This window comes from Lactuca sativa, chromosome 6, assembly GCF_002870075.4.
Source record: "Lactuca sativa cultivar Salinas chromosome 6, Lsat_Salinas_v11, whole genome shotgun sequence".
Taxonomy (NCBI): domain Eukaryota; kingdom Viridiplantae; phylum Streptophyta; class Magnoliopsida; order Asterales; family Asteraceae; genus Lactuca; species Lactuca sativa.
In genome coordinates this window covers 64,499,761-64,511,330 of record NC_056628.2, presented here as the reverse complement: position 1 = coordinate 64,511,330, position 11,570 = coordinate 64,499,761, and the positions used below count along the sequence as shown (strand labels likewise).

Sequence of the window (11,570 nt, the reverse complement as noted above, 5' to 3'; positions counted from 1 at the left end):
ATTGTAAGGTAGAATAGACAATCTTGATAATTAAAACAATTTATAAAATGTCTTTCAAGAGTGGTTTCAATAACTATTTCTATTGTACAATTAAGGGAGCATAACTTTTTCCAAACAAAATTACAAAGAAAAAACTCTGCATAATATGCTTGTTTAATACCAACATTACCATGATCATAACATGTTTGCCCGATTCAAAATAAAATATGGTACCGAAAGTACCTGCAGAATAAATTACAATAAAAAATATTCAAAATAAATAGCATCATATTTCAATTGATTTTATTTATCATATTATCATTGTTTGGATAAGCATTGATTTATAACATGTGGTTCTGTTAGGAGGGATCACTGTTAAATTCTCTTCCTAGTGTTCAATCATACAATTAGCACCGATTTTGTAATGTCATTTGATAATGCTTGAGTTGATGCAACACACTTTCCTCCACTCTACATATCAACTATTTTACCCATGGGGTCGTTTACCTGTTTCCTACTATGCATTGACCATTTTACCAACAATGCATTTTAGTAATCTTCTTGGTTAGGTAAAAACTGCATATCTAGAAAATAATTTACATATTGAAGAGTTAGGTAAAAACTCCATACCTCAGATTATGTGTAATGAGTAGTAGGGTTAGGTAAAAACTACATACCTCAGATTATGCATACCTCAGATTCTACTCCAAAAATCAGTAATTGAAGCTCTTTTAAAGTGTCAAAGAATACAAGAATTAAAGAGAGGACTGGGGAGTACCTTTATATTGAATTGAGAAACCTTAATTTCAATCAGACGGAGGCCACAAATACGACCACAATCAGTCGACGATGACGACCTTCAGAGCTCTCCCCTTGCACTTTAATCTATATTTCCATACGGGAGCGGAGACGAAGAGAGAATGCACGAGCAGGGAAAGGAGAGATGGTGAATATCGTTCCTATAGGAAGATGCGAAGGCGTAAACTCTATATGGGAACAAAGGTGAATGACAAATACGTGAAAGGTAAAAGAAGGACCGAGTCAGCTTCTTTTTGTTAGAGGACGAATAAGCATAAAATTGGGGACCGAGTCCAAGGATGCAAAAGGAAAAACAAACAAGTTGATCAGGGATTGAGGACCGAGTCTTACCTTTGGACTCAGTTAGAAGGCTTATCAAACAGGCCCTTAGTAGGTTAAGATTTGTTTGTTTTCAGTTGATTTGTAAATAATTCACACCAATTAAATTTCTATATTTAAGTTTATTTGTTTAGAATAATATATTTTTAGCTAAAAGGCCTGATTTCAAACTTTAGTATTAAATTTATTGTCACACCCCCAAACCAAGGATGGCGGAAACGTCCGGGGGTGGAGGACTTCATGTATAGTATCACAACAACGAGTATAATAATGCTCAAAGTAAATACAACCATCATAAATATAATTGAAAAAGTTACATCATAGTAAGTTTACATGTTTCAAAATCAATTACATTATGATGACAAAATGAACTATTTGACGATTTAACGTCCCATCCTCAAAATGCTGTTGTTTTCCTGTTTCACTGATTTCCTGAGAATACAAGTAGTTTTGAAAAATGTCAACAATTAAGTTGGTGAGTTCATAAGAGTTTTGATTGAGGAAGAAACCATTTTCCTTATAAAAGCGACAAAGTATGATTCCAGAAAATCCAATATTTTCTTTATTAAGTGTAAAGTGAATGCTCCTATGTTATGCAATAATGTACCATAGAAAGACCCGTAGATTCCTTTTATAATCACCCGGTGAATATAAGTTATATAAAATTTAAATTAAATAAACCCTCGAATATAATGGGTCTGCCCTAGGTCCACAGCCAAATAAGGAACAAGAGGTAAGGCGGGCCTACCAATTCTAAGTCGGTTATGAATAGATTTTTCTTATATAACTCTAGCATATACACTTAGCAGTTATAGCTGAAGCCTAACAATTCTAAATGAATGTAGTTTTAACATAAATATGTTTCCAAAGAAAATCCAATATTTTCCTTATAAAAGTCATGTAGTCTTACATGTCAAGACAGAAATGTACAAGTATTTTTCCATACTTAAAGTAATTTATGCAAGTTTAAATCGACATAAACTTGTTTAATTTAAAAGTAAAAACCCGTAAATCTCATGTTTTGTTAATACCACATGTGAGTTATTATAACCATACTATGACTCAGACGGCCTCGTAATACGACGTTCTTCAGGCGTCGCAAGTTAAATGATACTTGTCACCTCAGACCTACCGGTCTAACTATTGCATGCAGCTCAGGTGTGGGTTTGTCAAACCCAATATAGATCTATACACAACTATCACGTTCTCCCTACAAGAGACTCTGGTTACAATTTACAGGACTTTTGATTTCGTTACTTGGATGTAACACGAAGCGAATGTCTCATAAATTTATTCATTAACATATTTACGTGAACTGAACTGAAAACCTTTGGTAAATGAGTTTGAAATGTAAATGATACATAAACTATACCTATTATAGTTTATCCAAAACGTTTGTAATGTAAAAGAACCCCTTTTATGAACATACATTAGTGCTATGAGTCCATAAACTATTACTATTATGTAGTATATGAAACACCCATTTGTTTTGAGAGTAAAACCTCTCTCATGTACTAAAAATCCATAAATTATGCCTATTATTGTTTATTATAGTTTATTACATGTGTTCGTAATGAATGAAGAATCCTTATCATAAATGACTAAATTTCAGTTTATGATGATAAACTAACAACAAAATACATTCACTATTTAGAATTTATTGTTATACACTTTGCTCAACATAATACAAAATGTTATAAAAGTTATAAGCTGTTAACTAATTTTTAACCATTCTGCACTGTTTTAGATAAATCATACAAAAATCATACGAAGTCGAAAACTAAATCCGTAAATTTTGAGAGTTCATAAAATGTGTCTAGTTTATTCATAATTTTTATTATGATTTTTGGAAGTCTTTAACTTGTGTTAAAATGTTCATATTCACAGACTGGTCCGAAAATTCGTTTCCGAAATGATAGGCAGTTTTGTAAAAATCACCATAAATTGTAGAAAAATCGTGTGGAGATGTGAAAGTAGTCATTTTAAAGTCATGAACCTGAACTATTTGAACCTAACACAGTTTTGAAAACTAAAATGTTTAAGTTGACCAAAACAGTCCGTGAATGGAGTTAAACTTTTCTGATGAAAGCTGTTGGGTGAGTTTAGTTGTGTTCTTGGTGTTTTAACTTGTATTCCCCCCATTAAAACTTAAGGAAAACATGAAAAGATAAGGATATGAACTCACCTTATGTGTTCTTAGTGGGTGAATGTTAAAGAAAAAAAGTCTTATACTCAAGAACACTTAGAAGATGTCTTGAAGGTTTCGAGAATCTAACACAAATATGATGGAGTTTGTGTAAGAAAACTATGATTGGAGTAGAAGGAAGTGAAATAATTATATGGAGGATGAATATACTTACCAAAAGTGGAAGAAAAGCTTGGAAGAAGGCCCTTGAATCTCGAATTTTAGTAAGAGAATTGAGAGAGAAAATGTGTTTGATCTTTGGTGGAAGAATGAGAAAATGAGAGAGTGTTAAGAGAGAGGATAGATTTCAGCCTTAGACAAATAATGGGGTTGGGAAATGATGGGAAAAGGACGATGAATGACCAGGTATGGTGGGGGGGGGGGTGTGGGCTGGTAATGGAGTGGGTGTGGGTGGTTTAAATGTTAAAATATAATTTTATACCCAAAAACGGGGGAAATAATGAAATATGGGGCTTTAAATGTTAAAATATAATTTTGGGTGAAAATCCCGTGTTAAAATAATTAAAAACGGGCCTAAAACAAAATCATAGTCGAAAACCAGGTGAATTGGGCCTTTCTGCGAGACCTCTCGGTACTGGGCCGAGGTTCGGTCCCTTCTGGTCATGGACCGAAGGCGAAATGGGCCGAAAGGGGTTAGAAGCGAAGGCGAAGGTAGGGTCCGGTCTGAGAGGACCTTCGGGTTCGGTCTATGCGAAGCCTTCGGGTTCGGTTCATGGCAGCTTCGGTTCCTATAGGGACCTTCGGTTCTTAGGAGGGTTCGCTCCTTAAGAGAGGGTTTCGGCTCCTAAAGGCTATTTTACTCATTTTTACCCCGTTTTAAGCAGTTTTTGACCCGGTTAAGGGTCAGGATGACTCGAATGATTTCAAAAAGTTAAAGGAACTTTTGAGAGAGATTTGGGAGAGATTTTTAATAGAGAGATAGAATGAAAGAGATTGGGAGAGGCTTCTTTTGTGACCTTTTTGAGTGCTTGGTTTCGCAACGCAAGGTCCATAAGCCCCGTTAAGCCATGTTTAGGGATCTTACACACTCCCGATGAGTATGCAATAGTGTTTTATCGCTTTGGTTCATTACTTACCACAGTTTTAGGTTAAAGAAATCTAGATATACAAACTTTTCAATTGATGATTTCTCATTAGAATAGTGAGTTGTACATAAATTTCATAACATAAACCCTAGTATATAAGGGTTAGTTGAGTTGACCGGTTTGACTTGTTGACTTTGAGTTGACTAGAATTTGACGGTTGTCACATTTATTTAAAACTTAATTTAAAGGGATAACTATAAAAGTGATCATTGTATTATGGAAGATATGTGTAATTGATCCAAATTTTAGCAGTTTATCAAAATGACCGTTAAATTTAAATTGACCATTTCAGATTTTGTTAATATATAATGTACTTTTTTTCATTTGCATCAAACATTTTAATTTTTTTTTAATTCATTAATTTGGAATGTTCATCGGAATTTAGACTTGTCTTGGAATTACAAAATATCTCTTTGAAATGCTTTGTTCAAAATCCAAAATATAATTTTTATGAGAAAAGTCACATTTAATGTAATGCAACGTAAAGTTAGTCCATTCCGATGGTAGTTAATTCAACCAAAGGCTCAGAAGTTATTTATAAAAGAGATAAAACCATATTTATGATTGCCATTTTTATGATTATCCTTTTTTTTTTTTTAATGAAAGGGCATCTTCTTTATTTTCGTCTAGAGCCTAAAATATGTTAGGACCATCTTGTCTTTTCTCTCGAGAATCAAATCATTTAACAATTTACACTACACCACTAGGAAATAATTCGTTACATTCAAAAAAAAAAATCCTATATTAACATTATTGAACATACACATATTCGATCAGGAAAGAAACAAGCAAACCACATATTTAATTAAGTATTTGGTATTTTTTTTATATATGTACAAAAGCTAAAAACATCATTGTCTATTGTACAAAAATGATTAGCCCACCAAAATTTAAAAATAAAAATAAAATCAAAGTTTAGTCCTATTCTGCTTCAAGTAAGCTTTATCAGCACTCACAAGTCGATCTTGAAATAGTGCCCACTCATTTTTGCACCTATCTTTTACCTATACAATCATAACATAATTACTCATTTTTGCACCTATCTTTCAGTCCTTATTTAAGGTTATTCTAACATTGTTTATCTATGTTCTAAATAAAATGACTATTTTTTATCCCTGACGTGAGTATAGCTCTTTTTTGAAATTTTCGACCCAAAACATTATCTTGTTCACTTTTGGTCCTTATTTGAAGTTCTTGTCCCTAATCCAAGTAAAATTACTATTTTGTCCCTGACTATAGCTGATTTTTCCAAAAAAAAAAAAACTTTTGCAATTTTAGTCCTTATTTAGGGTTTTTGTAACGTTTTTGGTCCATGTTCTAAATAAAATGAATATTTGTCCGGGATTTTTGCAATTTTGGTCCTAAAAATAGTAATTTTACTAGGAACATGGCCCACAAAGGTAACTAAAACCTCAAATAAAGATCAAAATTACAACTGAAAACTTTTTAGGACCAAAACTGTAAAAACTAGCTCATTCAAGGACCAAAATTGTAATAATTTACTATTATAAATGTTGCATTTATATCGGACCTAGACCTAGAAAATAACTTAGTTATAAAAATATGAAGGTATAAATGTATAATTATCTTACCCCTTCCCATGGAGCTTTTCCCTTCTCATACTCACCCTAAATAAAAAAAAAAAGAGTATAAAACCATTATTTATTTATTTATTTATTCATTGAATTTATGAAAAAAATAATAATAATAAATTTAAATGTCATAATTACTCACCTGCCCCCCTAATGAAGGAATATGTTGATGCAAGATCCATTGCGAATCAACCACACCGATTTTTTCATGTGCAGGCTGTAAAAAACCAAAGTTTTTTAATTAACAGAAAAATATTTATTAGAAAATAAAAATAAAGCATATTGCCTACATTGGTATAAGAGTAATTTTGCTCATTGAAAATAAGAAAACTAACCTCTACACATCTTCTAAGTGCAAAATCCAAACCCCATCCATGCACCAAGTCATTCTACATGTTTACAAAATATCAAAATTTGGAAAATAACTTTTGAAATTAAATTAAGAGTAAATTACAAAATTAACCTTTACGCTTTACACAAATCGCGAATTCAGTCCAAAATCTGTCTCAGAGACCATATTCGCAATGAAATTGCAAACTTAAGGATGACATTGGGACAACTTTCAAATATGGACTGAACTTGCAGTTTTTGGTAGAGCACAGGGACCAAACTTGTAATTTAATCTTAAATTGAAATTTTACCTGAATCATATACCACACACATCGCCACGCATCACGAGAAAATACAGGCGCCATAATCTCCACAAATCTGGATTAAAGCAAGTCGTATTCATTACATGTATGTGTATGTATGTAGTATGTATGTATGTATGTATGTATGTATGTATGTATGTATGGGAGAGAAATTATACGCTGCACATGGGGGTAGATGTGGATCGCTGCACCATCCTGGTTTTTCATCTGTGACTCTGTTGACCAAGTCAAAGATATAGAATTTTTAAGTGTTGTTTTCGATTTTAATTTTTGGAATTAAAAATATATAAAAAAAAAAAGGTGATGTACTTGTGAACTTCTTTATCGCCTCTTCTTTTAGTCATTTCCCAGGTTAATCCCTCATTGGGTTCAAGGCCAGGTTGAGAAATTTCTAAACGGTGTTTTTTAACTAATTGTATATATCTGGAATGTTATAAGTAAGTGAATAAATTTATATATATATATATATATATATATATATATATATATATATATATATTAAAAGGAAAGATCTAGAAGGAGAGAAGTGGGAAAATACTTGTCCCCATTGAAGTGTTCAACACCAAGATCTTCATCCCAAATGAAAATGTAATCGTATGATGATACGATATCTGGATGCAAAAATCGCTTTGCATACCACCTTAGAAAAAAGTGAAAAATAATTTTAAAAAATAAATACAAAAGGTCAAAATGGTTAATTTGGAAAATTAGATAATGGGAATCTAAAGCATACCATTTGGATTGTTTCCTTATGCTGACATGAATTGCCTTTTTTGCCCATTCGTATTGATCCCATTCTGTTGTTTTCCCATCATAGTGAAAAAGCATGATTTGGAAATCATCCGAAAACTATAAAACATTAAAACCCATATCTCAGTATTTTTCAAATTAACATATAAAAATTCAAAATCAAAAAAGAAAATAAACCTTTTTTACTGATGCATCTATATTATCCCTCTGATCCCAACCAACAGTGAAAGTTACCAAATACCTTGGCTTCTTCTTCAAATCCTGAAATTTTCAACACCTTTTTGTAATCAACAAAACTTAATAGTTAAAGTAAAAGATATAATAATTAATAATGAATAATTAATTAATATATTATATACCTCTGAGGGTTCACCCCATAATCTTCTCAAATAATAATCAGTCTCTGTAACTACAATTGCTGGAGGCAACGATTCTGCTCCATGAGGATTTGTTGGAACATATATCTGAAACCAAAAAAAGTAATTTATTTAATCAGATAATTAATCACTTATTTAGTTCTTTACATACTTTTATAAAATATTACCTTAGGTAGTTCAGGTGTATTAGATGAACCAAGATTTTCAGGGAAACTGCGTTCTTGAGCTTTTGAGTTATCTCCATGCATTGTTGTATCAAAGGGTGAACGAATGCTTGGAGGGAAGTTAATCTGAAGGGTATAATGGTAATTCTAATAAATGATGATTCTTGTTGTTTAAGTGTAGTGAATATTTGAAAGGTAAACTACCTTAGTAAAAGAAATATATGGAAAAGAAACACCAATGAAGTATCCAAAGATTGTTGCCATGATTGTAATTGCAACGAGTCTCCCATTATCATTTGACTTCTTGAGTAAACCACTGAATATAAATATGTAAGTAATCAATTGTACAGAATTTTGTAATTTGAATTAGAAGATAAATGTTTAATTAATCTCACAGACCTTCGGTATAGACTTTTCATTGATAAAAAAGTGCTCAACTTTAATGGTCAACCACTAAGTCAAACCAATTATGCATGCAATTCTACACAGCATGTAACCCCCTTCAGGATATGACAGTATCAAGATTGTGTTGCCACAGTAGAAAGCACCTGAAATGTATGGAAAAAGGTGGAATGTTAGGAAAGAAAACAATCCTAAAGACTATATAAAGAAAATGATATTTTTTCCGTTTAAATCACATGAAGGATATATGCTAACATACAAATACAAAACAAGATAATGAGAAACAGTTTCTTTTCATTTCAATACTCTAATCCAACTCAAGTATGAGCATTTGTTATCATTATGATATGCAAGACTTCCACAATTCAGAAGCAATATACTACCCTTGTTGCTTCAAAATGGCAACAATCGAATTTACATGCTAATTAGTAGAAATGTCTGATTGTTATTTAGATGTATAAAATGATCCTTCATTATGACAAACTGGGGGGTATTATTGACAAAAGTTGGGAATTGTTTCACTCTTGAATGAACATGTAACATCCAAAAATGGAATTTGTAATACTTTTCGTGTAATTAACCAAATCTTATTGACAAAAAAAAGGAATTTCATTCTGTTAGCTAACATCTAGACGGCATAGTGATGATCGAGTGAACAATTAAAGTTCGACAAGCTGTGAAATTGATTTAATCCGGAATAAAATCCAAAGCCAAAATGTTTAATTAGGAGCACAAAATTGTTACTAGCGATATGATCGATACTTATACATTCTATTCACATCACCAAAATCTCAACAACAGAAATGAAGATCTGCTCCAATCAATCAATCATCAATCATATGCTATAAGTCGAACAAATTGGACTCCACACAGTGCTTTAATAACGCAAATAAAGAAAAAATTAATCACGACAAAGAACCACACTACGTACTAACTCCAAACGCATGGCCTTGGAATAACCGAAATCGATCACAGCGATGAAATTCACAAGAACGACATGTAGGTAATGTAAGAGAAACACAAAATTGCAAACATCTATGTCCACATGTGAGATTATCACTAAGAATTAACAATATAAAATACAGTCCACATAAAATCTAGGGTTTAAAGCTGCTTACTGGTTGAGAGGGAAAGAAAGACGAAGATTGAGGCGTCGTCTTGTTAGGAGATCGTACGAAGTTCGAAAGGTATTATTGAGTGCGGGCGAAATAAAAATATCATCTTTTCGGTTGTGTGTTTTCCAGAGCTGAATTTAAAATATCAGATTAAGGTACAACTTTATATGCGTGATGTACAATTGGAATAGAAGTAGTGATCTGGTTTAAGTAGATTTTAGCACTGAAAAAGACCTAGCCTTCATCATTGGCCAGGTGTCTGCATCATACTCTTCTTGAATTGATTCCCATCTTTTTCTTTTTTCCTTTTTCACCCTTTACCTTTTTTCCTTTTTAATTGCTTTTTTATATTCCATTATTACCAATATGTATATGTATATGTATATGAATGACACATGTTATATTCTTGTTATGAAGGGCATTTTTGTAAGTATCTTAAGATTCTAAATGTTAGGTTTTGATAAAAAAAAGTGATTTGTAGGAGGAATTTGCAGTCACATGACATAAAAGGTTATTGTGGAAAATGTGATAGTTTGAGAAGATAAAGAAGATAAGAAATAAAGTTTTAATAACTTAAGGAATAAGTTATTGTGTGTTTAAACAAGTCATGAATAAATTATCTAGTAATATTTTTTATTAAAATTTTATGATGTGTGTTTAAAAATCTACAAATTAAATGAGAGGATTTTATATAACATTTTAGATAGTTTATAATAAATTAGTTAAGTTTATATAATAGAAAGTTATTGGATGAAGTTAATCATTAGAAAAAATATTTAATTAGAGGTTAAAATAAGTGAAAATATGAAATAACAATGGTTTTTGAATATTAGCATGAATTTACTATTGGAGAAGCTATGGAATAAAGAAGAGGTATATTTTTTCTTTGATAATTTAACTAGTAGTTTATTTGTTCTTGACCAAATCAATTTTAAAGTCTGTTGTGATGTGTATGTGAAATAATACAAAAGCCAAAATGTTCATATGCCCAAACTTGACATGTGGATGCAAAACGAACGAAAAGGACGTATGACCCTCTCCGTATTCAACTTTCTATATTTATACATGTTCAAAATTCAATATAGTTAGTACCATATAAATTAGGCACAAAATAAAGATTTTTTTAATTACTTTCCGTTTTAAGAAACAAAGGGTAAGTTAGGAAAAAAATAGATAGTAACTTATTTTATATTTTTTTGTGATTTTAAATTGAAAACAAATCATATGGGGACAACAACTAGGGGTGAGCATAGATGGATACCCGTCCTATTTGTCTGGAACCGAACCGACAGTTTTTGGAATGCAGAAACTGAAACAGGAACCGGAAACGGTCATAATGGTTCTTTAGATTTTGGAACCAGAATCATAACTGATTTCGGGACCGGGTACCCGGATGTTTGAAGCTTTCTTACTATTTTTCGGTAGAAATCCACCGTTACATTAACTGTTAAAAGCTAATATAAACATAATTCATGGAAAATTGGCTTCAGTCTTCATGAAAAAAAGTGCTTAAAAGTTGGAGGCACCTTTATGTTTAGAAAATATGCATCTATTTACGAAGCTACAAATTCAAATAAGAATCATCATGTTTTTGAAGTTAAGCAAAATAAGCCATGCAAAATTGTAGCTAGTGTATTAATAGAAAAAACTCAAGTTTTACATATCAGGAATACTAGTACAGACTATCAAAATGTAAATGTATATGCTATTTTTTCTTGGTAAGTTTATATATATATATATATATATATATATATATATATATATATATATATATATATATATATATATATATATATATATATATATATATATATATAATTTTTTCTTAGTAAATGTAAATGTATATATATATATAACCGGTTTCGTTGGATACCCAACGGGTAGCGGTTTCGAAAAAAATGATATCTTATATGAATCAATAACTATGCAATTATCGCAGTAAAAAATATAATAGTGGTCATGTACTAACTAAAGAAAGTCGGTTAAAAATCAACCAATAATAATATGACACACAAGCGAGCAACATATGATTCCACCGTAACAAACTAACCCTCACTATATCACAAAATCACAATTTTATTCAATGTAATTACACAAAAGTTTTGGTTTG

At 31.3% G+C, this 11,570-nt stretch overlaps 1 protein-coding gene and 1 long non-coding RNA gene across 3 annotated transcripts; both read right to left on the bottom strand.

Moving 5' to 3' along the window:
* Window positions 1-1,387: 1,387 nt before the first annotated feature.
* LOC122194582 (uncharacterized) lies at window positions 1,388-3,612 on the bottom strand. Its single transcript, XR_006183900.2, has 3 exons — window positions 3,477-3,612; window positions 3,302-3,387; window positions 1,388-1,548 (listed from the first exon to the last, which is right to left on the bottom strand). It is a non-coding gene; the product is annotated as an uncharacterized LOC122194582 (long non-coding RNA).
* Window positions 3,613-5,207: 1,595 nt separating this feature from the next.
* On the bottom strand, window positions 5,208-9,607 carry LOC111897745 (uncharacterized). 2 transcript variants are annotated; one of them, XM_023893696.3, is made up of 15 exons: window positions 9,464-9,607; window positions 8,343-8,491; window positions 8,148-8,259; window positions 7,947-8,069; window positions 7,762-7,866; window positions 7,580-7,663; window positions 7,386-7,501; window positions 7,191-7,292; window positions 6,962-7,075; window positions 6,811-6,867; window positions 6,641-6,707; window positions 6,335-6,388; window positions 6,142-6,216; window positions 6,000-6,035; window positions 5,208-5,411 (listed from the first exon to the last, which is right to left on the bottom strand). In XM_023893696.3, the coding sequence occupies exons 2-15, from the start codon at window positions 8,360-8,362 to the stop codon at window positions 5,316-5,318; spliced, it is 1,161 nt and encodes a 386-aa protein (XP_023749464.1). In that variant the 5' UTR covers window positions 8,363-8,491; window positions 9,464-9,607; the 3' UTR covers window positions 5,208-5,315. The 2 variants fall into 2 exon arrangements, with proteins under 2 accessions (XP_023749464.1, XP_023749463.1); XM_023893695.3 differs by lacking the exon at window positions 9,464-9,607 and adding an exon at window positions 9,277-9,432.
* Window positions 9,608-11,570: the final 1,963 nt, after the last annotated feature.

What these genes read in the sequence shown, in the direction of transcription:
- LOC111897745 (XM_023893696.3), bottom strand. Translation starts at nt 8,362, where the DNA reads ATGAAAAGTCTATACCGAAG. An exon ending in ATGAAAAGTCTATACCGAAG is followed by an intron (nt 8,260 to 8,342) that starts GTCTGTGAGATT and finishes ATTTATATTCAG; the next exon opens with TGGTTTACTCAAGAAGTCAA. An exon ending in CATCTACCCCCATGTGCAGC is followed by an intron (nt 6,708 to 6,810) that starts GTATAATTTCTC and finishes GCTTTAATCCAG; the next exon opens with ATTTGTGGAGATTATGGCGC.